Below are 26,292 nucleotides of genomic sequence, written 5' to 3'. Positions count from 1 at the left end.
AATCATCTTCCAGCTGTAAAGCCTCAAAGTACCCCGACCTCCTACTCCCAGGGGAGGCAGGGGCTAACCAGGGCGTCCTCTCAGTCGGGAGGGACCTTCGGAGTGCCGGTTGGGTCACGGCTACTTTCCAGGGCCTTCCTCAAGATTTTCAGTCAGGCACGTGTGACCTTGAGTAGAGATCCTCTCAAATTCTGGACGGGAGATTCACAAGAAATGTAACAGGGTTGCTGGTGGCTCTCGTGGGTTTGCTGAACCCATTTCCTGGCGCAGACAGAAGAAAGGAATGCTGGGAAGGCAAGACCAAGCTCCAGACAAGGGGATGCAAAAGCTTTATTTACCCTGTTGGGCAGCTCGGCTCCTCTCCTCAGTGGTCCTATTTAGAGATCCTGCCCCACACCAACCACCATTGCCTGCCTGCGGTCTCTTCTCACAAGGCCACACACATGTTGGCAACGTCAAATGAGTGGATGACTGTAAGTAGCCTCACCTGTTCCCTTGTTGCTGCAATAGAAACAGCTGGCTCACTTGGGGTAAGGCCTACCATCACAGGGACTCTCATGATGGATGAGACTAGAATGAGCAGCCAAGTTGGGGTGACAACTGACTTTTGACAGACATCCTGTTGTGGTAAAACTGGGATGGCCTTTCGTGGTGTGCTGTTTTAGCTCCAAGTGGGTGACACACTTCCACCATGTCTTACATTCTCTTTATTGCTGAGGATGGAACGCCAGGTCTGGCATGTCCAGCAAGAGTGTACTACCACTGAACTACACCCCGCTCTCTTTAAGATGCATCCCCTCCCCCACAGGGACATGATATGTTCCAACCACTGATGTAAAACAAAGAAAAATTATAAACCTAGTCTCTCTCTCTCTCTCTCTCTCTCTCTCTCTCTCTCTCTCTCTCTCTCTCTCTCTCTTAAATGAATGAGCTCTTGTCTCCAAGTATGTGTATGTACCATGTATGTGCCTGGTGCCCATGAAGGTTGGAAGAGGGCATTAGATCCCCTGGAATTGGAGTTACGGACAGTCAGGAGTTGCCATGAAGGCGCAGGGAAACAAATGTCCTCTGGAAGAACAGTCAGTGCTGTTAACTGTTGAACTTCATAGTGTCTCTTATAGTGACTACTTCCTAACAACTTGATTTGAGAAGACATTAACTGTTTTGAGGAAAAGACTCAGACCCATCAAATGTTCTAATTTTTTTTTCAGAATTCACCTGTGCTCCGAGCTTCACAGTGACGTTTAACTCTGTGGCACTTTGGATGAAAATGGCCGCCATAGGTTCCCAGAGAGTGGCATTATTTGGCAGGATTAGGAAGTAAGGCCCTGTTAAAGTAGGTATGGCCTTATCAGAGGAAGTATGTCACCAGGGGAATGGGGAGTGTTCTTGGAGGTTTCAGAAGCTCAAGCCAGGCCTAGCAGCTCACTCGCTCTCTCTTCCTGCTGGTCCAGAGATGCCGATGTAGAATCTCTTGCCTTCTTCTCCAGCACCATGTCTGCTTGCATGCCACCATGCCTCCCGCCATGATGACGATGGACTAAACCTCTGAACCTGTAAGTGGGCCCAGTTAAATGCTGTTGTCCTGGTGTCTTCTTCACCGCGGTAGAAACTCTAAGACACTCAACACTGCCTCAACTGAGAGCACATGGTGAAAGCCGCTTTCTGCCTAACAGCAGATCCCACAGTCTGGTCTCCTGTGATCTGCTGTGTAGAAAATGTCAGGAACAAGAGGGAGACCTGCTTCCAGTGATGGCTGGCTTCTCCCCGTTCTTGAGAAGGTCAGGGCTGCCTGATAAGGATTTCTGTAAGTCTCAAACTTGTGTGTGTGTGTGATATTAAACATCTTTATGGTTTGAAATCCTATTACAGAGTTTTATAAATAGCCCTTGTTAAGTTAGCAGAAGCTCGTTCCCATGGCAGCCTTGGACCAGCTTCCTTCAGAATGAACAGTAAGGAAGTGCAACCAAGGAACAGAGTTTTCCTAGCACCAAAAGTCTGCAACTTCTCAAGGATGCTGGAGTTCAGCTTCTCTCTAAAAGATGACAGATTGTGTGTGCACGTGCATTCAAATTCATGTAGGATCCAGGGGACGACCCTGGCTGTCAGGAGAGGGTGGCTTGTACACATGTATGCATGTGCATGTGGAAACTGGAGGACAATCTTTGATGTCATGAAAGGGTAGATTTTTGTGAGCATATTCCATATAATGTCCTTATGTATTTGTCAGGGTTCTTAGGAGGAACAGAACAGATTGTGGTTTTGTGTGTGTGTGTGTGTGTAATTTACTGGAGTGGCTTACAGGCTGTGATGTAGCTAGCCCAACAATGGCTGTCAACCAACACAAAATCCAAGAATCCAGTAGTTCACAAGGCTGGTCTTCAGTGTATGCCAGAATCTTGAAGTAGGTTCGAATGTCAGTACAGGAACAGACTTGCCAGTGAGAAGTGAGAGCAAGCACGCAGGGAGAGATAGTTTCCTTCCCCGTGTCCTTTCTATAGACTGCCAGCAGAAGGTGTGGCTCAGAGTAAAGATGGATCTTCCTACTTCGAATTTTTTAATTACAACAACAAAAAATTCACAGGTGTACCAAGCCACTTGGGTTTCAGCTAATTCCAGAAGTAGTCAAATTGACCACCAAGAAGAGCCAACACACTTTGCTACATTTTTTCTTAAACATTAAATGCCCCGACTTGGGCTGGAGAGATGGCTCAGCGGTTAAGAGCACTGACTGCTCTTCCAGAGGTCCTGAGTTCAATCCCCAGCAACCACATGGTGGCTCACAACCATCTGTAATGGGATCCAGTGCCCTCTTCTGGTGTGTCTGCAGACAGTGACAGTGTACTCATGTACATAAAATAAATAAATAATTCTTTTAAATGCCCTGACTCAGGAGCTTTTAGGGTGTCATGAAGGACTTTTAAGACTCTTATGCTGAATAATGCAAAAGCTGAAGTGTTCCACATGAGTAAGTGAAACATATAAGTGGTAAAAATCAAAATCATGCTATAATAAATACCCTGACATCCCAAAACTAGAGGATTCGACATCTTGGCCACAGCAGGCAGGACCATGGCTTGACTCTGGTTAGTGACTGACATTTGATGCCATGTTACCCATGCAGATGAGTTCTCCCTCACAGGCTGGAAAAGATCAAGGCACCGCTCAGCACAGTCTCCCGTACACAGGAGGTAGCTTATGAATTTGTTCGGAAGCTCTGTTTAGGTTCCTTTGAGTGGTTTGTTTGCTTGTAGACAGGCTCTCACCTGTTCCACGCTGGTTATGCTGCTGAGGAGAAATTTGAACTCCTGATCCTCCAACTCATATTTCCCAGGTACTCATCACCGTGCTGAGTTTATGGAGCTGCATGTCCCTTTTTAATCATTTACAATCATCATCATCATCATCATCATCATCATCATCATCATCAGGGATGAATGTTCTGTCTGTCTGTATAGTGGTATATCATATGTAAGCCTGGTGCCTGTGGAGGCTGGAAGAGGGTATCAGATCCCTTGGATCTGAAGTCACAGATGGCTGTGAGCCACCATGTGGGTTCTGAGAATCGAAGCAAGGTCTTCCGGACGTGCTTTTAGCTGCCGAGCTGCCTCTCCAGCCCCCTCTTTAATGATCTGATTCTCCTGTTATACTTCAAGGATAGAGAGCAAGGACAGAAACTTCTTAAAGCATAAACTGATATTAACTTTTCCTGCTCACAAGCTGCTTATCCCAGACATTTGTGACAGTCATGGAAAGTGGGGAAACAATGGTGGCTATGACCATACCACTGGCTTTGTTTTTAGGAGGAAATTATAACCCACAATAAATGTCATGAAGGAACAAGGCATTGCACTGACTCCGTTACATTTATTTAGGAAGTAAGGAAGGACGGCAGAGGGGTCACAGGAGAATTACCTACAGGGAGAGGGTAAGGGGGTCTGAGGGACTGTGCAGGAATGCAATGACTGTTTCTCTAGGCAAAGAGGAGAGGGCGCGTCTGTAAGTACCTGGTGCAAGTCCTGTAATAAAACCTCCCTTCATGAATAGGTACAGTGGAATACTACCTGCTGCATTCATATGTGCTTCTAGATTTTTCTATATACAGTATATGATCACTTTTTATAAATGTACAGCTTGGGGGGGCTCTTTCTTATTATAAGCACAGCATTAAACATAAAACCAACATGGGCCAGCCACATTACAAGCAAAGACCAAGAGAAAGCAAGACCATCAGTCTAGCACCCAACTTCTTCCCACCAGCAGTCTTAGTGGCCCCGGCTCCCACGGGCTCAGAAGGATGGCCTGCCCGCCCTTGGCAGTGACAGGTGAGTGCCTGTTCACACCAAGTTCTGACTCCAGAGGGTGGGTTCTCCCCGAGGGAGGGTTAGCAGAGAGGAATGTATCAGGTACTGAGAGAGAGAGGAATGAATGAAGTGTGCTCTTCAACTAAAGGCACTTGTCACAGAGTCACCGCCTGCTGTCCCCTGGACCTGGTGAGTGGGCAGGAGGCTGTGGGATAGATACCAGGCAGCCCCCGAGACTTACACCAGATTTAAATACAATAAATAAATCTTAGTGGGTGGTGGTTTTTGCCCTCCTGGGAACTAGACTACCTTTTAGGATCATTTATGGAGTGACACTCCTTGTCCCTAACCCAAGCTTTTCTGTGTCTTCCATGTGGAAGGTGTCAGAATAGCTTCAGGCCTTGGTGTAGCAGTTGCTCACTGTGGATCAGAAGGGGAGTCCCCAAAAAGTCCCCTCCCCAGTCCACGCCTGGAGCTCCTCCGCCTGCATGTCAGTTTCCGGGCGCCTCAGATCTTGGTGACGTAGTTGTTAGGAAACAGGCCCTGCTTGCCTCGTAGTCTACCCGTCCACCAGCCAGAAGGATCTGTGGAGGTGACAGTACAGGTGAGTATGGCTGCATGCCTGTTCTCACGGGCTAAGGTGACTTGGTTCCATTCATAGTTTCTTCCTTCTGTGTTTTATCTTGTTGGGAAAAGGTTTCTTTTACAGAATGACCTGCTCCAGGGCTAAAGATGTGGCTCTGTTGATAAAGAGCACTGTTTAACATGCATGAAGCCTTGGGTTCCATCCCTAGCACTGCATAAGCCACTATGGTGGTACGTGGTTGTAATCCTAGCACTCGGGAAGTGCAAGGAGGAAGATCAAAAGGTCAAGGCTATTCTTAGCTACATAGCAGGTTTGAGGCTAGCCTGGGCTACATGAGACCCTATCTAAAAAAGAAAAAAAGAAGCCAGGTGGTAGTGGTGCATGCTGTTAATATCAGAACTTGGGAGGCAGAGGCAGGTATATCTTTGAGTTTGAGGCCAGCCTGGTTTACAGAGTTGAGTTCCAGGACAGCAAGAGCTACACAGAAGAAAAAAAAAGAAAAGAAAAGAAAAGAAGCAAACATCAGTCCAGCCTTGAAAATAAAAATAAAAAAAAAAAAAAAATAAAAAGAGAGAGAAAAGGTGACTTCTTCTTTTTTTATTTTTTTATTTTTTATTTTTGGTTTTTTGAGACAGGGTTTCTCTGTGTAGCCCTGGCTGTCCTGGAACTCACTCTGTAGACCAGGCTGGCCTCAAATTCAGAAATCCGCCTGCCTCTGCCTCCCAAGTGCTGGGATTAAAGGCATGTGCCACCACTGCCTGGTGACTTCTTAAAATAAGACATGGAACTGCACCACCAGTCAGAATCCTTTAGGTAGGAAGTCTGCAGAGCAGATGTGAGACACCTGTAGCTGTGAGCCCTGTAGGACCCACCCTGGCCAGGCGTGTCCAGCATAGAGCAGCCTGCCCAGGGGCATCGTGGTGCAGGAAGACTCTGAGGCCCCGCTATCCTGTCTTTCAGCCGCTCTCACCATTCCCTGCCTGAGCACAGATTCTGTTCTGGGGAGAGGTGGTTCTGCCTCAATGCTGAGCACGCCTTCCCACCTTCAGTGCAGTTCTGTCTTGGCTGCGTGGCTCTTTAGGTTTTTTTTTTTTTTTTTTTGTAGTTTATCAACACCCCTGTCTTCTGTAGCCCAGGTGGTCTCAAGCTTCCTACATAATAAAGGGCGACCTTGAGCTTCTGCCTCCCCTGCCTCTCCTGCCTCCTCCTCCTCTTGACTTCTGGGATCTCAGGCATGTACCCACATATGTGGTTTGATGCAGTGCAGGAAATCGAACTCAGGACCTTCAGCTAAACTCTACCAGCTGAGCTATGTCCTCCCCCAGCACCCATGATTTTCTGGCTTTGAAGATCTCTACAGTTTGGGGAGATCCTTTCCACAGTGATTAGGAACAAGATTCTGACATACTTCTGGGACATTTGTTTGTTTGTTTTTTTTAATACACATACATGTTTATTTGGCTTATTATCTTGGTTTGGTGGGATGAAGAATAAATCTGAAGCAATTATTTTGAAGTGAGGGGTGAAGGATTAAGATAATTACTGCCAAGTGTCTCCACTTATTCCCTTTTTCAGAAGACATTCCCAGAAACTGAAGAGGGGAGGGTACTTATCTCCCTAGCATGTCTCACCAGGGTGACAAACTCAGAAAGTTCTAAAAATTAAGCTTCTAGTTACTCATTTGGTGGGAAAACTGGACCTGACCTGATGTGGACTTGTCTGGGAAATTTCCTCCAACTGCGTGTGAAAGTTCAAGGAGTCACATCGTAGATATGTATGTGTGTATGTTTATATGACGTCCATGATACGGTTATATGATGTCTGTGAAGTCATGAATACACACTTGTATACAACTTCCACCCCCTCCCTTAAAAGGGCATTTAAGAAAAATGACTTAGATGTGTCTGATAGGCCAGGGCTGTGGGAACCTGAGGCAGGGGGATCACAAGTCTGAACTTATGCCTGGGAAATAGAGTGAATTCTAGACCAGCTTAGAACACCTAAGTGAGACTCCACACTAAAATAAGAGGCCCAGAGACTGAGCAGAGCCCAGTGTAGCCTGCTCGCCTTGTAGACACAAGGCCTGCTGTTCAATCTTTGGCGCTATAAAGATTTTGATCAAACAGCTCGAGGTCTCCCTTCCCTCTACCTCTGCCTACACCAGTGGCTCTCAACCGTGCTAATGTTGTGACACCTTTAATACAGTTCCTTATGTTGTGATGACCCGCAACTATAAAATCATTTCGTTCCTACTCCACAACTGTAACTTTGCTACTGTTATGTGAATCATAACATAAATATCTGATATGAGCCCTGTGAAAGAGTCATTTGGCCCCCAAAGGGGTCATCTGGTGGTCTGAATAGGTATGGCCCCCATAGATTCATTTGTTTGAATGCTTGACCCATAGGGAGTGTCACTACTGGGAGGTGTGGCATTGCTGGAGTAGGTGTGGTCTTGCTGGAGGAAGTGTGTCACTGTGGGGGTGGACTTGAAGGTTTCCTGTGCTCAGTCTATGCCCAGTGGGGCACACAATCTTCTTCTGCTGCCTGTGTATTAAGAGGTAGAACTCTTGGCTCCTCCAGGACCATGTGTGCCTGGACGCTGCCATGCTTCCTGCTATGAGGACAATGAACTAAACCTCTGAACCTGTAAGCCAACCCCAGTTAAATGTTTTCCTTTCTAAGAGTTGATGTGGTCATAGTGTCTCTTCACAGCAATGAACTCCCGAGACAGGTCAAGACCCACAGGCTGAGAGAGAACCACTGGTCTGCCTGCACACTTGTGCTAAGTGAGTCCATGAACCCCCTGCACGCCCTCTGGGAGGCTGGGGTAGCCAGCCATGCACTCACCTTCTTTAATAATCTCAATGATATCGTTGGCGTTGAAGCTGAGTTCGTCCGTGTCCTGAGCGTCATAGGCATACAAGGCCTTGCACTGTGGCACCTGGGGCTTAGGCTTGGGTTGAGGCTTTGGTCTGCCCCCTGCTGGGGGAGGCCGGCTGCTCGTTTGTCTCCGGACTCTGTGGAGAGAGCAGAACCGCATGAGATAGGAACACCATGAAGAAGCAGCTGCATGGTATCGTGGCTGCAGCAAGGGTTACAAATCTGGTTCAAACACCTTCACCCTGGGCCATCTTTCCAGCCTTTCCACTAAGCTGCCTCAGTTCACTATTCAGTGTCTCTAAGGTGAATAATTACAACTTGGTCTTAAGTGTGAGTAGGCTCTTCTTTGTATACCATTGGCAACGTGTGTTCTCAAACTCACTATGTAGACAAGGATGACCTTTAACTTCTGATCCTTCCATTTCCATATCTCAAAGACTGGGGTTACATGCACCGTCATAGCCTCACGGCCTCAATACATGCTAGGCAAGCATTCTAATAACCAAGCTAACATTCCCAGTCCTATGAGTGAGCTCTTTAAACTTCATCTGAAAGGTATTTAATGTATTTATAAAAAGCACTTGTAAAAAAGGACAGAAAAGCCAGGTAGTGGTGGCGCACGCCTTTAATCCCAGCACTTGGATGGCAGAGGCAGGAGGATTTCTGAGTTTGAGGCCAGCCTGGTCTACAGAGTGAGTTCCAGGACAGCCAGGGCTACACAGAGAAACCCTGTCTTGAAAAGACAAAACAAAACAAAGCAAAAACAAAACAAAACAAAACAAAAGATTAAAAAAAAAAGAACAGAGAAAGTTGGAAAACATTTTCCCCCACTTTGCTTAAGGCTAGCCTAAAGCAAAGTCTACAAAGGGAATTTAGGTTATGCCCTCTTCTGAAAGGGTCTTGGGGCTGGTGGGGCAGTAAGATGACTCCATGGGAAGAAGGCACTCGCTGCCAAGCCTGACAGCTTGAGTCTGATTCCCAACCCCCACCCCATGGTGGGAGGAGAGAAATGACTCTCAAAAACTGTCCTCTGACCTCCACGTGCACCGTGGCATGGGCATACCTATACAACACACTAATCAATCAATCAATCAATCAATCAATAAATAAACAAATGTAATTAGAAATGGAAGGGTATTCGGAGTTCAAGTCCCACTAACCACGTGGTGGCTCACAACCATCTGTAATGTGAGTCCAATGCCCTCTTCTGGTGTGTCTGAAGACAGCTACAGTGTACACATATACATAAAAATAAATAACTTAAAAAAAAAGATGATAGAAGATCACCACTACCTAGAGAGCTAAAGGAACGGTATGGCTCAGTAGACTGAACACATACTGAGCATGTACAAAATCTGGGGTTCAAGTCCCAGCACTGCATAAACCAGGTAGTGCATGTCCATAATCCATAATAAAGCATTGGGGAGGTAGGGGAGGTATTGAATCAGAAGTTCAAGGTCATCTTTGGCTACATAGTGAGTTTGAGGCTAGGCCAGCCTGGGCTACATGAGACATTGTCTCAAATAACCAACTTTAAATAAATAAATAAATAAGCAAACAAATAACACCAAAGTCACACACCATCAGTCCTACGTCCAAGTATTAGCAAAAAGATAAACTCAAAGCTGAGACTGAGGCGAGCGAGCTGACTCAGGGGGTGAAGGTGCTTTGCCACGAGGCCTAATGCCCTGAGTTTAGTCCTCAGGACCCACACCACATGGTGGAGAGAGAGAACGCATTCCCTAAAGGTGTTCTCTAACTGCCACATATGTGCTGTGGTCCCTCCATGCAGTACACAGATAAGTAAGTGTAACTAAAAAGAAAATGAAATTAAGAAAATGATCACATTAATAACATATGAATATAATACTTAATAATAAATGAGTGTTTATAAATAAAATGTCTATAACCAGCCAACATAGATACATAGATTGTTAGTGAGGTGGGACAATGTTGAAGGGGAAGTTTCTTTTCTCCTCTTCCTCTCTCTCTCTCTCTCTCTCTCTCTCTCTCTCTCTCTCTCTCTCTCTTTCGTGTGTGTGTTGTGTGTGTGTGTGTGTGTGTGTGTGTGTGTGTGTGTATGTATGTGTATCCCTGGCTGCCCTGAAACTCATTCTGTAGTCAAGGCTAGCCTCGATCTGCTTGCCTCCGGAGGGCTGGGATTAAAGTTATGCCTTGTCTGACAGGATTATGAGAAGGAAAGAATTCTAAAATTAGATTATGGCCACAGTGCACAACTTTGTCAATACACTAAAATTATAATACTGGACATTTCAAGTGGGTTGATTCTATGGTATGTAGATTATATCTCCATAAAGCTTCTCTTGAATCAGTTGGTAGGGCAGGACTCTGTGGGTTGTACAATGCATAGTTGAACCTTGGAAAGGCCCATGCCTTGTATGCTGGGAGCTGCTGAAAGTGTCCCAAGAAGCAGGGGGACTGCTCAAACATCTGCCTCTCTGTTATTGTTCGTTATGGTTTCAAGACAGGTTCTATACTTGAATTCAGTGTGCAGCTGAGGAAGAAGGAATCTATGCAGATGAAGAGCTGACTGATGCTTGGGTTTAGTAGTCTAGGGACCTGGAGGAAGCACAGAGCACAACCAGTCACAACACAACTGCCAGTACCCAGGCTAGGCTAGAAAGAGCCCCCCCAGCCTCCGGAACCCAGCCGATCTCTAAGGTGTCACTAGGTGGCGATCCTGTGTAATAAATATGGAGAACTGATGGCTTTTAACACACTGCCAGAAATTGATTAATGAGGTCGTTTAGGTACCACTCCCAGCCAGAGTGACTGCCAACTCAGTGCAAAAGGGCCTCTGAGCAGAGCTGGCTCAGTCCTCAGCAGAGCTGATGGCAGAGACTTTCAGGAACTGTGTCAACTACTTGTGAAACAGTCATTAAAAACCAAATCTTACCCACTTACAATTAAATTAGCAAAGGAAATAAGCAAGCTTCACCCCCCCCCCCCACACACACACACTTTCTGGGTAGCCAGTCTGGTGGCCCAGCACCTGGCCTGTGTATATTTACTATGTATCGTAGTTTGCTGCCCCTTGCTGCCATGAAACACTGACAGAAGCAAGTCTTTCTGGCTGTGCTTCTGTCAGGGCAGGAACTCAAGGCAGGACCCAAGTAAAGACCATGGAAGAATACTGCTTACCAGCTTGCTCACTTGGCCTTCTCATACAATTCAGGACCCACCCGCCTAAGAAGTATACTGCCTGCCTGCCGCCGCCGCCAGCAGTCCTTAAACAAGGAGATGCTCCACAGACTTGCCTAGGAGGAAAATCTGATAGCGGCAATTTCTCAAAGGAGGTCTGTCTTCCCAGATAACCCTAGCATGTGTCAAGTTGACCAAAAAGGAAGCCATTTAACCCCAGGAACTGACAACTGTTGCAATTTAGGCATTTTGGTTCAGTTTTATTGCTCACCCAACCTTGAGAATGCTAGGCACATACATGGTGCACAGACACACGCACACGCGCACACACACTCTCACACACGCGCACACACACTCTCACACACACGTGCACACGCACACACACACTCTCACACACGCACACACATACACACGCACACACACACGTGTGCACATGCACACACACACACACACACACACACACACACACACACACACACACTCTCCAGGATTGAGAACTATTATAAAGACAGAGCCTTCACTGGGAGAATGGAGACTACACCCAGAATGTCAGTTTAATAATAAAGTTGCAACCCCTGCGGGTATGTCAACAGTCCAAGTTACTTTATCTGTGGGCCTGCCCCATATCTACACACTATCAAACAAATCTGATTACATGTAATTTTCTTAATGGAAAATGTTTACATTGTGTGTGTGCGTGTGTATGTGTGTTGAGGGAGATACATGCCCAGGCATTTGTGAGGGTCAGAGGGCGGTTTGCTGGGGTTGGTTTTCTTATTCCACCATGGCGGCCCTGGGAACTGAAGCCAGGCCATCAGACTCTGCAGCAAGCACATTTACCTGCTGGGGCATTTACTTGCTGCCTTTATATGTAATTAAAAAAATACTTAATGTTATATGTATGGGTGTTTTTTCTGCATGTGTATCTATGTACCATGTGTACGCCTGATGCCACTGAAGGCCAAATGGAATTTCGGATGGTGCTGGGATTCGAACTCAGGCCCTCAGGAAGGACTCTTATCTGCTCAGCCATCTCATGGCACTTCTGTACAGTGAAGCTCAGCTTTCCTGTTCGGATTCGATGGACCACTTTAGTTCAGATGAACTGCATATTGTGCTTTTTGTCCCCTAACATGACAAATCAATTTAATTTCTTTCTTTTGGGCAGGGCATCACACCCAAGCATAACCACACTATAATGCAGAATGCAATTCATACTTCCTGAGGGGCCACAGAGCCATGCACAGCACATCCGGGTTGCAGGTTGAGAATTTGCCTTGCAGGGTGAATCCTACATTATTGGCTAGAAAAGACCATAGTGCAGGCACTGAGATCAATGCCAGTTGGCAAGAACTCAGAGGGCTGGCAATTCTCCCTGGATAAGGAAACCTAACTGGCATCAAACCTCTCCAAATTAAAGACGAGTTGATGGCCCTGCCCCAGTCCACAGCATGTGGATGTGACGTCGATCAGATAGGAAGCTGTTCCAGGAAGTACATGAAGCCCAGGGCAAGAAGGAATTTGTAACTCTAAGTTGTCCTGACTGAGGACAGTGTCTAGTGACAGCTGCAGCATCCGCGTACCAGTGTACCCTGCCTCTGCTCTGCACCATCAACAGTACAGCTAGTCCTCACGTGTACTGGGGAGTGTTTCCCTACCTAGCTTCCTAGGAACAAACATAAAAGAATTTTCCAGCTAAGTATACAGTCATGTGGTAGAGAATTTGCTTAGAATGTATGAGATTCTAGGCTTCATTCCTAGAACCTCAAAAAAAAAAAAAACCTCCTCTGCTGGGCAGTGGTGGTGCACGCCTTTGACCCCAGCACTTGGGAGGCAGAGGCAGGTGGATTTCTGAGTTTGAGGTCAGCCTGGCCTACAGAGTGAGTTCCAGGACAGCCAGGGCTACACAGAGAAACCCTGTCTTAAAAAACCAACCAACCAAACAAACAAACAAAAATCAAAAACCAACTCCTCCAACTCATATTGCATTTTGCTTTGTTGTACATTTAGTCTATCATCTCTAAGAAAAGCCAGAAAGGTAGGCATTTCATTTATTATATAGTTTTTTCTGTTTGTTTTGTTTTAATTTTCAAGATAGGGTTTCTCTGTGTGACTGTCCTGGACTCAGTTTGTAGACCAGGCTGGCTTTGAACTCGCAGAGATCTGCTTGCCTCTGCCTCCCAACTGCTGGGAATAAAGGCATGTGCCACCACACCCGGTTTATCCATTTTTTTAAATTTTTTTAAAAAAACTTTTATTATAGTATCTAAATACACTGTAGCTGTCTTCAGATACACCAGAAGAGGGTGTCAGATCTCATTATGGATGGTTGTGAGCCACCATGTTTTGCTGGGATTTGAACTCAGGACCTCTAGAAGAGCAGTCAGTGCTCTTAATGCTGAGCCATCTCTCCAACCCTGGTTTATCCAGTTTTAAAAGTTTAATTAACGTGCTGATGTGTGTGTAATGCTTACCAGGGCTCTTACATGGAGGTCAGGGGATGCCTTTGGGGAGGTCTGTTCTTTCTTATCATGAGGATCCTTAGAGATCAGACACAGGTCCTAATACTTGATAACAAATACCCTTCCATGCTGAATCATCTTGCCAGCTCTCAGTTACTGGCATCTTATTCTCCCAATTTTTCATACGAAGACACCAAAGCACACAAGTTAAGTGACAGTCATGAGCTGTCCAATAAACATGGTGAAGGAGATGTTTGATGAGTAAAAGCGAAATGCCACTGGCTGAACCGGACACATGCCCAGTCCTTCCAGCTCCGATACACCGTGTTCTGTGAACCTTCCAGGGCTGGTGTGCCAGGGAGTCCTGGGGAACAAGCTTTTGAACATCACTGCTTTTGTTCTGCAGATGTGAAATTTGGGTCTTGAATTTCTAAGAAGGAAAAGAATGGAGTCTCATTGTATTGGCTTTTAAAATCATGTTCTGCTCCAAAGGCTGAAACCATAGACATTACTGGAAATATGAGAGCAAGTGCCAGGAATTCCTGAGACCTGGAGTTGGCCTGGGCCAGGTTCCAGCTGCTCCTGTAGATTGTGGGTTGAGAATATTGCTATTGGACATTTGCTGGAAATTTTAAGCCTTTTGAAAATCTGACTGCATTAGGAGAGTCCTTGCTGACTGGAGACATCCAGGCAGCACTTAAAGCTTTCTAACTCTTCCTCCTTTGCGGCTGGCTGGAAGTCTTGCCAATAGTACCTGCTCCTGTTTTTCTATTTCCCCCTACAGCTACCCTTTCATGATACAGAAGACAGGCTGGAGAGATGGCTCAGTGGTTGAGAGCACCGACTGCTCTTCCAGAGGTCCTGAGTTCAAATCCCAGCAACCACATGCTGGCTCACAACCATCTGTGATGGGATCCAATGCCCTCCTCTTGTGTGTCCAAGGAGAATGACAGTGTAGTCATATACATACAATAGATAAATAATACTAAAAAAAAGAATTTCTAAAGACGACAACAGACATTTCCAGTCTTGGCTTCAATTCTTTCACAAAAGACGATAAGTAGATCACATTGCAGTGTCCAGAAGGAAAGCTACCCAGCACACCTGATGGTCAGACAAGAGTTGCTATGAATCTGGGGAGAGTCTCACTGTGTAGCCCTGGAACTCACTTTGTAGACCAGACTGGCCTGAATCTCACAGAGACTATCCCTTTTGAGTGCTGGGATTAAAAGTATGCACTACCATGACTGAAAAAAAAAAAAAAATCAGGGTAGAGCTTTACCCTGTAGTAGTAGGTAGTGCATCACAAAGGCTTGAAAACCCACGACTCCCTCTATACAGCTTGGTGTCACTTGGAGAAGGAAGATGTGCTGAGGACAAGGGCAGCAATCACGTGCAGGAATGCCACGAAACAAGGCTGAGGAAGCTGGGGGCACCGAGGATGTAGCTCAGTGCTAAAGCAATTGCTTAGCACACGTAAGGTCGGGGGCTCCATCCCCAAAAAAGAAAAGGAGGAAGAGAGGAAGGGGAGGAGACAGACAGACAAACAGACTTTGTTGGAATGATAATGAATGTAGTGAACTTCCTGCTCTCTCCAAAACCAACCGACTAAATGGAAACGAAGCCGATCGATTCCTGAGCAAACCTGAGGCGCTAATGAAACCATTTGATATCAGCCATGCTCCAAGGGCCAACAGAAATAACGACTGTGTGAAACATGTCTGTAAGGAAGGACAACACCAAGGGGTGGGAGAGGGGAAGACAAGGTAAAGCCAGTATGTGAAGGAGCAGAGAGGAGGCTGTGGTGGTCTGGTTCTCCAGTGAGGTAAATTCAAGCTGAGTCTTCGGCACCTTCATCTCAACAGGAATCCTCATGTTTATGGAGAAATCTGGGGTTCTTTCTGAGCTTCAACACAGTTTGTCTTTTGGCAAAGAGAAACTTTAATTTAGGTAACCATGGGCTAAAGAGATGGCTCAGCGGTTAAGAGCACTAACTGTTCTTCCGAAGGTCCTGAGTTCAAAACCCAGCAACCACATAGTGGCTCACAACCATCCATAATGAAATCTGATGCCCTCTTCTGGTGTGTCTGAAGACAGCTACAGTGTACTCATGTACATAAAATAAATAAATAAATAAATAAAACAACCAGACACACCAGAAGAGGGCATCAGAACCCATTACAGATGGTTGTAAGCCACCATGTGGTTGCTGGGAATTGAACTCAGGACCTCTGGAAGAGTAGTCAGTGCTTTTTACCGCTGAGCCATCTCTCCAGCCTAATAAATAAATCTTAAAAACAAAAACAAAAACAAAATGTAGGTAACCACAAGGCTCCTAAAATGCCACAGCCAAGTTCTCTGCCACATTAAAAACTGAATTTTCAAACTTGTATTGCAGAAAATAAATGCTAGCTTCCTGTGCCCTTATCCCCTTGTTTACTTTCTTAGAAAAATATTATTTTTATTTTATGTAAATGTGTTTTTTTTTGTATGTGTACCTGTGTGCAGCACCCCAATAAGCCAAAAGGGGGCATCTAATTCCCTTAGAACCAGAGTGAAGTGGGTTCTGAGCCACCACATGGGTACTGGGAACTGAACTCAGGTCCTCTGTGAGATCAGCCAATGTTCTTAACCATTCAGCCATCTTTTCAGGTCCTCCTTCCCCACCTCCTTGTGTTTCTCTTTCTTTGTTCAGACACATGGTCTCAGTCTTTAGCTGAAGTTAGCATGGAACTCAAACTTAAAGTAATCCTTCTGCCTTAGCCTCCTAAATGTTAAGATTATAGGCAGAGCCACCATGCTCAGCTAAGTTCCTTTTTTTTTAAAAGGACTGTCTACAAAGCAGGCCTAAGTGTATAATGAGAAGACTGGCTAGAATTCTTGTCGCTTCTGGCCTTAGAGTGCTAATGTCAGAGCTATACATAGAGCAGGTAGGACAGTCACATTGCCTATCGGGCGGTTCTTCCTCCCGGCTCCTCCCCATGACAGCAGCGTATGTACTTGGCATCGGGAGATGAAGGCAGGGAAGGGTGTGGTAAGACTTCACTGGGGCTGGAAGGGAGCAGCCTTGGTGAAGACCCAGGACCCAGCCTTCCTACATTGCCTATTTTGGCTGACATACGCAAGTCTGCAACTTGCAAGGCAGGCTGAAAAGATGGTACAGCTTGCCAAAACCAAAGCAAATAGAAAGCCAGCAGACAGGGCGGGGAGACTTGGAGTGGTGATTGCCTATAATCCCCCTGCCTGCTTGAGACTAGAAAACGGGGCCCAAGAATAGCCTTGTGACTATTTCAGGGATGCTCATGTATCTGAATAGCATCTGGGGCCTCCAGTGAAAGCCCACTACCTTGACAGTGCCTTCCCACCCAGCTTTCCTTGAATCTTATCATCAGCTATTTGTTGTCCTTTACACGTCTGAAGGTCACTATGTGGTCCTTCCTCGGATGACTGGCATCAATACCGTCTGGGAATTTGGTAGAGACGTAACCAGGAAGACAGTTCTCAGTTGGTACCAGGCTTGCTACGTGAGGACTTGAGCTCAGATAACCAGTACCCACAGTACCCACACCAAAAGCTAGATGTTGCATCGAGTGCCTGCAACCCCAGAGCTGGGGAGCTGGGGCGGTGGGGAGAGGAGGATGGCTAAGATTGACTAGCCAGGGTGTTTAGCCAATTAGTGAGCTCTAGGCTCAATTAGAGACCATGTCTCAAATAGTAAGATGGTTAAGAAAGAAAGTGACACCTAAAATCCACATGTGTGACACGTGCACACACACACACACACACACACACACACACACACACACACACACACACGCGCGCGCATTGCCATATTGAGATTTTAAGGGGGGTGGGGGAGATGGCAAGCTCTCCAGGCAATTCTGGTGAACAGCAGGATTTGAGAACCATAGCAAGAAGTCAATCAACTCAACTGAGTCATGACAACTAGTGGAACACAGCTATTTACATTAGAGAAGGAAGCCTCCATCTACCAACGGCCACCTGTGTAATAAAGATCAAAGTGCCTCCTGTCTGCAGCCCAAAGAGAGGACGAGGTAAGACTTGATAGAGGAAAGGAACTCTGGGAGAGAACACGAAGTCCGTGTGGTCTTTAGGAAAAAGTGGCTGAGGCAAAAGAAACAAGATAACGGCATGATGGTGACCAAGAGGAGCCCACGGGAGCCATGGAGGTGCCCAGGAGCAGCACAGGGGAACCATGGAGGTGCCCAGGGGCAGCACAGGGGAACCATGGAGGTGCCCGGGAGTAGCACAGGGGAGCCGTGGAGGTGCTAGGGAGGAGCCCAGGGGAGCCATGGAGGTGCTCGGGAGCACAGAGGAGTCATGGAGGTGCCCAGGGGAGCCCTGTTCTTTCTCCCAGTGTAGGTCTATTTTGCACACTCTTCTCCTGGTTCTCCTTTAAAATTTCTCCAGTGTTTATGAGACAACAGAGAGAAGGAAAACTGGAACTGGGCATGAGGAATGGGAGGAGGGAAGAAAGTGGCCTGAAGCAGGTCCTCAGCTGAATTCAGCACACAGAGCTACTAGCTCCATAACTCAGGAATCAGAGAGTTGGGAGACACCTTAAAGTCACTAGGCAGGGCCAGTGAGATGGCCCAGTGGGTAAAGGTGACTGCTACCAAATCTGAATCCTGGAACCCATGCTGTGGAGGGGGAAGAGTGATTCCAGGAAGTTGTCCTCTGACTGCTGCATGTGCACCACTGTGTGATATGCCACCCTTCTCAATACATGCAAATGTACACAAAGCAAACGAATAAATAAATAAATACTATAATGCCACTAGGTCAAGCATAGTCTCGCGGTCATTTCCACTGCCATCACCATTATCACCACCAACCACCACTACCATCATCACCATCACTACGTAAATCATCATCACCATCATCATCATCATTATCATCCTGGTAGAGCAACTGCTGAGTTGTCTTCTACATACAAGTACCATGCTAAGCATATAAAGTTTATTACATCTTCTCCCAACGTGCCTGTGAGCACGATGGTGTTGCATCAACCTATGGAAAGAAATCGAAGCTCAGTCAAGGTAAGCCGCAAGCTTCAAGTGTCCTGATAGGTTTCTCTTGTCAATCTAAAACAACCTAAAGTCATCTGAGAAGAGGGAACCTCAGCTGAAGAGATGCCTTGATCAAATTGGCCTGTGGTCATCTCTGTGAGGAAGAGTCTTGATTAATAGTTGATGTGGAAGAGCCCAGCCCACTTTGGGTGGCGCCATCCCTAGGCAGAGCCTAGGCCTGTATTGTATGAGGAAACTAGCTGAGTGAGCCAGAGAGCCAACAAATAAGCATACATCCTCCATGGTCCCTGCCTCTGAGCTCCTGTCTTGATTTTTCAGCCTCAGTGATGGATTGTGACCTGGAATGTAAGCCAAACAAACCCTTTCCTCCCCAAGTTGCTGCGGTCAGAGTATTTTATCTCAGCAACAGAGAGCAAACGAAAACGTAAGGTAATAGAGATTAAGTTAGAGCTCTCCCTCAGGCTTGGCTTGTGCACCGGACACTCCGGCTCAGCATGGACAGGCAGGCTGAGCCTGAATTCTAAGGTTCTCCACAGCATTTAAGGCTGTTCACTTCTGTGTGGCTAGGATCTATTTCTGCTACCTAGCCCTCCTAGCAGGCTTCCCTCACTGGTCTTGCACCTGACCTCAGTCCTATTCCTGTGACCACAAAGGCAAGGTCTACTTCCCCTCTCTAGCGGGGAGTCCTCTGATTAGCTACCCATAGTTCCAGGTTCCTTCCTTTCTCAGGCTGAAAACCCTGGCTCCGTCTTTACTAGAAAGGCAAAGGCTCTTGTGAAGCTTTCAAGACTGGTAAGCTTAAGTAAACATACACATCTCCTAGGACATGAAGATATGATGCTTTTCTAATACTTCTGGAAACGTCTTTATTTGTGCGCAAGTGTGCATGCATGAGTGCGTGCATGTGTGCGTGTGAAGCTGAGTGGCAAAGGCTCTCTGAGGAGAAAAGCTGCGAAGGCGGCTCCGAGTCCCGAGCAGCTGCCCGGAAGGGGTTTAGATCGGAGTCACCTGGAAAGGACAGTCAACCTGTTGAGCTACCTGCAGCCTGCACAGGGTGCTCCGGGTTTCCCAGCTTTTGTGGGCTGTCACCTGTGTTGGGTGGGCCTGGAGGATGCAGATGTCTTTTGAGTCATTTCTGCCCCTCTTACCTTTCCCCCACACTCCTGTTAAGTAACCCTGAAGAAGAATGAATTGGTTCACTAAGTTGGACTTTGGTAGTATTTGAACTTTGATTTGTTGGGGGTTCCTTATCTAGGGTGAGTAGATGTGTGTTCCGTCTCCTCGGGAAAGGTTTTGTTGTACAGTACACAAGCTTATCCATGTGGGTGTTGGAAACAGAACCCAGGTCCTGCAAAGGCATGTGTTCTTAACCGCTGCGCCATTTTTCCCCAGACCCTGGTGCCCTAATCTAACCCTTGCTAAAACTATGGTTTGTTACATTTACACAGCTGCAGGCATGGACACAAACAAGAAAGTGAACAACCTAGCCGGGCGTGGTGGCTGACGGAGAGCAGGAGGCTGGTGAGCCGAGGGAAGGAGATGCCCGGAACTACTTTTAACTTGGTCCCTCAGCCATGGGTCCCAGAATGCAGCACTTGGGTAGAAAACTGAACTTGAGAATTCAGCACGGACTCTCTTAGAGCCCCGGAACCCACTTCATGACTCGTGGAACTAGAGTTCACAGGCTTTGTCGCACAACATGGGAAATCTTACCCAGCAACCCCCTGGTCCGGGACCTTGAGGAAATCCAGGCTCTCTGGCGTCTGAGACAATCGGTCCGAGCCTGTGGACTGTTGCCTTGGCAAGGGTGGGCGGGCCATAGAGGTGTACAGGCTTTTCTGATTGGACCTCTGGTTTCCAAGGGCATGGGGAGGAGGCACAAACTGGTTTCTTAGGACTCCATTTTGATGGCATCCTAGAGAGGAAAGAGAAGGAAAAAGATCAGTTTCTGTAGCTTTGCCAAAAGCTCCGCTATGCTTACTCCATTAACTAGCAGAAGGCAAGTGAGTTGGCGCCTTTGTTTTGTTTTTGTTTTTTGTTTGTTTTTTTTTCGAGACAGGGTTTCTCTGTATAGCTTTGGCTATCCTGGAACTCACTCTGTAGACCAGGCTGGCCTCGAACTCAGAAATCCACCTTCTTCTGCCTCCCAAGTGCTGGGATTAAAGGCGTGCGCCACCATTGCCCGGCTGAGTTGGCTCCTTTGGTCCCCAGTTTCCTCATTTGAAAGTATTACTACCAGTAATATTGTAAGAAAGTGAATACACTGTTTTCCTCCCAACTCTACTGAGGTATAACTGTTGAATCAGATTATACTTGGGGTTGGCAACCGTGATAGCAACGTCACCTGCCTAGGGAGTGCGTCAGACAAGCCTGTGGAATGTGGCAATAGGATTTCTAGATCTCTGAATTTCAAAGCCCACAATCAGAGCAAGCTGGGCTTGCAGGAAGTGGAAAAGCAGTTTTTAGGTCTGTGAGGTAGTGACTCAGGAGGGCAGTGGGTCAAACAGTTGGCCGTTCACTTCCGAGGAGTCAGTGTAAGGAACGGTACCGGCTTAGGACCCCCAAAGCCAAGTTCTCAGCACAAAGGAGATGTACTTGCCCCAGAGGGACAGAGGACAGGGAATAAGAGACAAAGACAAGAGATAGAAGAGGAAGAAAGGAAAGGGAAAAAAGGAAAGAAGATAGGGGAACCGGACGAAGGCCTGCCTCTGGATAGAGAGGAGACAGATGTGATACATAAGAAAATGGCAGTTTATAAAGGTACAAGAAGAAGCCCATTATGATGAGGTGTTTAATTTTAATTGGGTACATTAATTATGTGAGTCAATACTTTGATAGCTGAACCTTGGTAGGAGGTCCTTCCTACCAAGGAGGAGGAAGTAGCCAAATAAGGGAAAAGACCTTGGTGGCTAGCTTTGGGAATGTAGTCTACCAGTTTTTAGCAAGGTAGAGGAAATTGGGGAGAAGGAAAAGTTCTGCTTTAGCCATGTTTGTGTTTGCGAGCTGACTAGAGTCCCTGGGGGAGCCTCGCATAGGTGAGGGAGTGCAGCCGACCAGCCAGCTCAACTGGATAAAGAAAGGTCTGCGCACCAGAGACTTCTAGCTGCTTTTTTTTAGTCAGCGAATCATGGAATGGATGGTAGGGTGGGCACTTGAAAATAGAGGCACCATTGCCCCCTGCCACGTATGACACAGCTCTGTCTCATTTCCTGACATGTCGGACAGTTAGGAAGAGAGAGATCTTCCTTGAGGCCCACGTCAGTTGTGCACACCAGAAAACTGCAGAATTCTCAAGTAGCATTGAGTGGCCATGGGCTTAGGGGCTCAGATCTGGCTCTGGCTCTGACAGCGACACTGGAATCTTTCAGGTCAGTGTCTCATCCAGTCGGGCATTTACCTGCTCTCTTCTAGCTCTGATATGCATACATTTCTCCGTTATCTTGACACCCTTCTAAAGGGACAACTGAGCTTTCCCTTCACTGGCAACAATGGAGCAAGTTGCTGTTCTGAGACAGTGTTCTAGGGCAGAGCATTTAGGAGTGCGGCTTCTTATCCAGCCGGTGTGGTTCCCATTTCCTCCCCCAGGCTCCGGGCCAGACAAAAACTAGACGTTCGAGACAAATAAGACTCTCTCCTCATCTGACCCAGTGAATAAGAATTTGAAGGGCTCCCCACAGCATCTGGGAGTGGGGAGGACACTAAGGTCCCACTTGCTGCCAAGAGCGCTTAGGAAAGAAAAGAAGTTTGTTACAGTGGGGTGTTTCCTAGGGCACAGAAAAGTAGGGGAGTGTCCATATGTCACCAGAGACTCATTTGTCCACTCTGAGTTCAGGGACTGAGAATAAGCACTCAGCAGATGTATTTTTATGCCTGTTGAAATTAATAACAAAAGAAAAATTTGGCTTGTATTTTATGTGCTTTTCAAATTTCATTGTTCTACGAATTCATTTTTTATATTTCATAAAAGTATGGTTTGTGATGAAGCTGGGAAACTTTAAGAGCCTAAGGAATCAAGGTTGAAGGGACATTTCAGTTGCCTTGTAAGCCTGAGGATGTGAGTTCAGTTCCCATTGCCCACAGTAAAAGCCAGAGGTGGCGGCTCATGTTTGTAATCCTGGGAGATGGAGACAGGAAGTCCCTGGGGCTGGAGGGCACTCAGTCTAGCCTAACTGGCCCACCTCAGGTCTAGGAAGAGACTCTATCAAAAAACATGGTGCACCTTTCAGACGAGGATAGCATGAGGACAAGATGTAATTATGAGTGTCTCCCAATTTCAATATCCACCAGAGGATTTAGATTTCATAAAGCTTACAAGATTAGGATTTTAGTTGTGCCCAGCGATTGAGTTACTGTTGTTTCTGACCTAAATCTGTGTTGCGTTTTCTTTCACATGGTGGCTCGTCTGGGTTCCGGAGAGAAAGGGTCTTACCGTGTATCTCTGGCAATCCTGAAACTCACTATGTAGACCAGGCTGGCTGCAAACTAACCTGCCTCTGCTTCATGAGTGTTGGAATTAAAGCCTTGGATCACTATACCCAATTCCAATCACACACACACACACACACACACACACACACACACACACACACACACAATCATGGTGTAGGTGGGCTCAGTGGTGGACACCTCTAATGCCAGCACTTGGGAGGCAGAGGCAGGTGGATCTCTGTGAGTTCAAGGCTAGCCTGGTTTACATAAAGAGTTCCAGGACAGCCAAGGGTATTTAGAGAGATGCTGTCTCAAAAACAAAACAAAGCAACCAAGGTGTACGGTCCTCAAAATCAACACTTGAGGTTATCCCCTGGCTCTACATGGATATGCACGACATGCATATGCACCCCCTTCTTCATCTGCACACATACCACCACCAAGCACATGGACACACACACACACACACACACACACACACTCACACACACACCCTTCCCCCAACACCTGCTCCCAGTGAATAAACACACCTAAGAAATTTAAAGTTGTGGCTAATTCCTCGTCTGACTGAGGAGTAAAGTGTCATTTGGAGGTTGGGGGCTACGTTGAAGTCAGGTGCACTGTGGGCTGATTTGGCTAGAGGACCCTCTGGCCAGAGCTAAGGTCAAGGAGCTTCCAGATGGCCCCGGCAAGAGGCCAGCACTGTACAATACCACTAAGTGCAAACCCTGCTTCTCTGGGGTCCCTTTGAGCTTAGATGCTCCCTGAGAATTAAAGAAGCAAAGGAGGAAACAAACTGTGGTTAAGGCATGACAGAGACTCCAAAGGAGAGAAGATTTCAGATCCCATTGCTGGGCAACGTTCACGCTTAGAGTACAAGTGTGAGGTCCTGGAGCAGGAGCTTAAAGTATTACTTAGCTTGGACACTGAGGCAAATAGGACCCTTTTGTCTGCTATGATTTAACTCAAATATGGCTCCCAAATGATGTGTTCAGATCTATCCTACTATGACTAATATTCTATTCTAGGAACAATCTCTTTCTTTCTTTCTTTCTTTCTTTCTTTCTTTCTTTCTTTCTTTCTTTCTTTCTTTCTTTCTTTCTTCCTTCCTTCCTTCCTTCCTTCCNTTCCTTCCTTCCTTCCTTTCTTTCTTTCTTTCTTTCTTTCTTTCTTTCTTTCTTTCTTTCTTTCTTTCTTTCTTTCTTTCTTTCTTTCTTTCTTTCCCCCCAAGACAAGGTGTCTCTGTGTAGCTTAGGGTGCCTTTGAACTCTCTCTGTAGTACAGACTGGCCTGGAACTCACAGAGATCCGCCTCTCTCTGCCTCCCCCGTGCGGGGAATACAGGTGTGCACCACCACCGCCCAGCTGGGGACAGCTTATGGTCTGAACTTTTGTAATTCTCTCAGATATTACTTTACTTTAGGGATGTCACCTGGATTTTGTTTCACCAAGGACAGGCACTTTTCTAGCAATTCACAGGTCATTAACTAGTTATGAACCACTGCTTCCATGTGTGGATGAAGCCTGGCAGAAACCTCTTGGACCCCATCAGGGCAGCATCTGACAGAGTAAAACCAGCAGCATTCTGCCACGGTAGACAGGAATTCATTTGTCTCTCTCTGCCTTAGGAAGTGACAGAGCTGGGTAATGAAGCCCACATTGGGGGCTGGAGAGATGGCTTAGCGGGTATGACTGCTCTTCCAAAGGTCCTGAGTTCAAATCCCAGCAACCACATGGTGGCTCACAACCACCTGTAATGAGATTGGATGCCCTTTCTGGTGTGTCTGAAGTCAGCTACAGTGTACTTATTTATAATAATAAATAAATCTTTGGGCCAGAGAGAGCAGGGACTGAGCGAGGGGTTGACCAGAGTGAGCAGAGGTCCTAAAATTCAATTCCCAGCAACCATATGAAGGCTCACAACCATCTGTATATAAGTACAGTGTAGCTGTACTTATATACATAAAAATAAATAAATCTAAAAAAAAAAAAGCCCACATTGTTCTTTCTCTTTGCTGCAATGTGGGCTCACTGACTTAATTTCTGGTATTTCAGGATCACATAGATGGTTACTGTGTATTTATTAGCTGATGGGTTTCCTTCCTCTCCAAACATTCTTTCATTTTTTCTTTTTCTTTCTTTTTTTTTTTTCCCGTTGTTCGAGACAGGGTTTCTCTGTATAGCCCTGACTATCCTGGAACTCACTTTGTAGACCAGGCTGGCCTCGAACTCAGAAATCTGCCTGCCTCTGCCTCCCGAGATTAAAGGTGTGCACCACCACACCCTGCTCAAACATTCTTTATTTCCTTAGTGTATATGTGCGTGCGTGTATGTGTGTGTGTGTGTGTGTGTGTGTGTGTGTGTGTGTACACATGTATATTTGTGTGTGGGTGTCAGGAGTGATCCACCCTGTTTTTTGAGACAGAGTCTCTCACTAGTGCCTAAGGCTCACTGATTAGATATGGCAGCAAACAACGGGAATTTTCTTGGCTCCACCTCCCCAGCACTGAGACTACAATGCACACTATGGTGCCCAGCTTTTATGTGGGTGCTGGAGAACGAACACAAAATACGCTGAAACATCTCTCCAGGTCTCCGAACATCTTTTGTTAGTTATGGGTAGAGACTCAATTGTCCCTCTGCACTGTGTGTGCTTGGCTTACCTGGGGGAGCAGGGGCAGCTCTCATCGGGTAATTGTTCCTAGTTCCACCTGGATACCCTCTGCTTGTGACAGTGTTTCTCCTGGTAGGACCTGAAATAAGCAACCAGGGATTGAACTCAGGTCATCACGCTTGGTGGCAAGCACCTTTACTCACTGAGTCATCTCATGAACCCCAAATTCAGGTTCTTGTTTTTATACCAGCCCAAACAAGTAATTTTAAACACAGCTCGGACATGAATGCTGGGTATGCCATGCACAAGAGTAATACATCGAAGAATAATACATTCTCGTGAGCAACTCCAGCCTGCCCATTCTCCTTGACCCTGCTTTAGTTTGCACTGCCCTATCTCTTAAGAAGCCCACTACAGCCAACAATGGAAACACAGACTCCTTGTCCTCAGATCTGCACAGAAGAGACAAGTACAAGGTACAGGGGAGACAGAGCCGGGAACACTTACGGGAGTTCTTGGGCAGCCCAGGTCCGATGCTGACCTGCAGCACTTTGTTGCTGGGCTTGAGGATGGCCAGGTCACCGAAGCCTTGGTGGAACTGCACTTGCCGGGAGCCCCCTGCACTCCAGGGACCCCAGTTCTCCTTTTTCAACTTCAGTTCAAGGCTGTGACAAGCACATCGATTGAAATTATGAACCAGAAGGAAATGGTGCTCACAAACTAACTGCTGCAGGCAAGGTGACAACCATGGGATGGGGTCAACCCAAAACCACATAGCCTTCAAATAGTGGGAGGTAGGGGTG

General features: G+C 46.6%; 1 protein-coding gene across 1 annotated transcript in view; it reads right to left on the bottom strand.

Annotated features, from left to right (window-relative positions):
• Window positions 1-3,847: 3,847 nt before the first annotated feature.
• Window positions 3,848-26,292, bottom strand: part of Myo1e (myosin IE) — a 190,727-nt gene continuing 168,282 nt past the window's right edge. Inside the window, exons 24-28 of the mRNA XM_021206176.2 lie at window positions 25,997-26,154; window positions 25,539-25,628; window positions 20,162-20,363; window positions 7,741-7,910; window positions 3,848-4,888 (exon numbers count right to left, since the gene is read on the bottom strand). Coding sequence (XP_021061835.1) covers window positions 4,812-4,888; window positions 7,741-7,910; window positions 20,162-20,363; window positions 25,539-25,628; window positions 25,997-26,154 — 697 coding nt within the window. The 3' untranslated portion in view covers window positions 3,848-4,811. The remainder of the gene's footprint in view (window positions 4,889-7,740; window positions 7,911-20,161; window positions 20,364-25,538; window positions 25,629-25,996; window positions 26,155-26,292) is intronic.

Source organism: Mus pahari, chromosome 10, assembly GCF_900095145.1.
Source record: "Mus pahari chromosome 10, PAHARI_EIJ_v1.1, whole genome shotgun sequence".
Lineage (NCBI taxonomy): Eukaryota > Metazoa > Chordata > Mammalia > Rodentia > Muridae > Mus > Mus pahari.
Note: the sequence above shows the minus strand (reverse complement) of the source record. Positions and strands in the feature narration are given on the sequence as shown.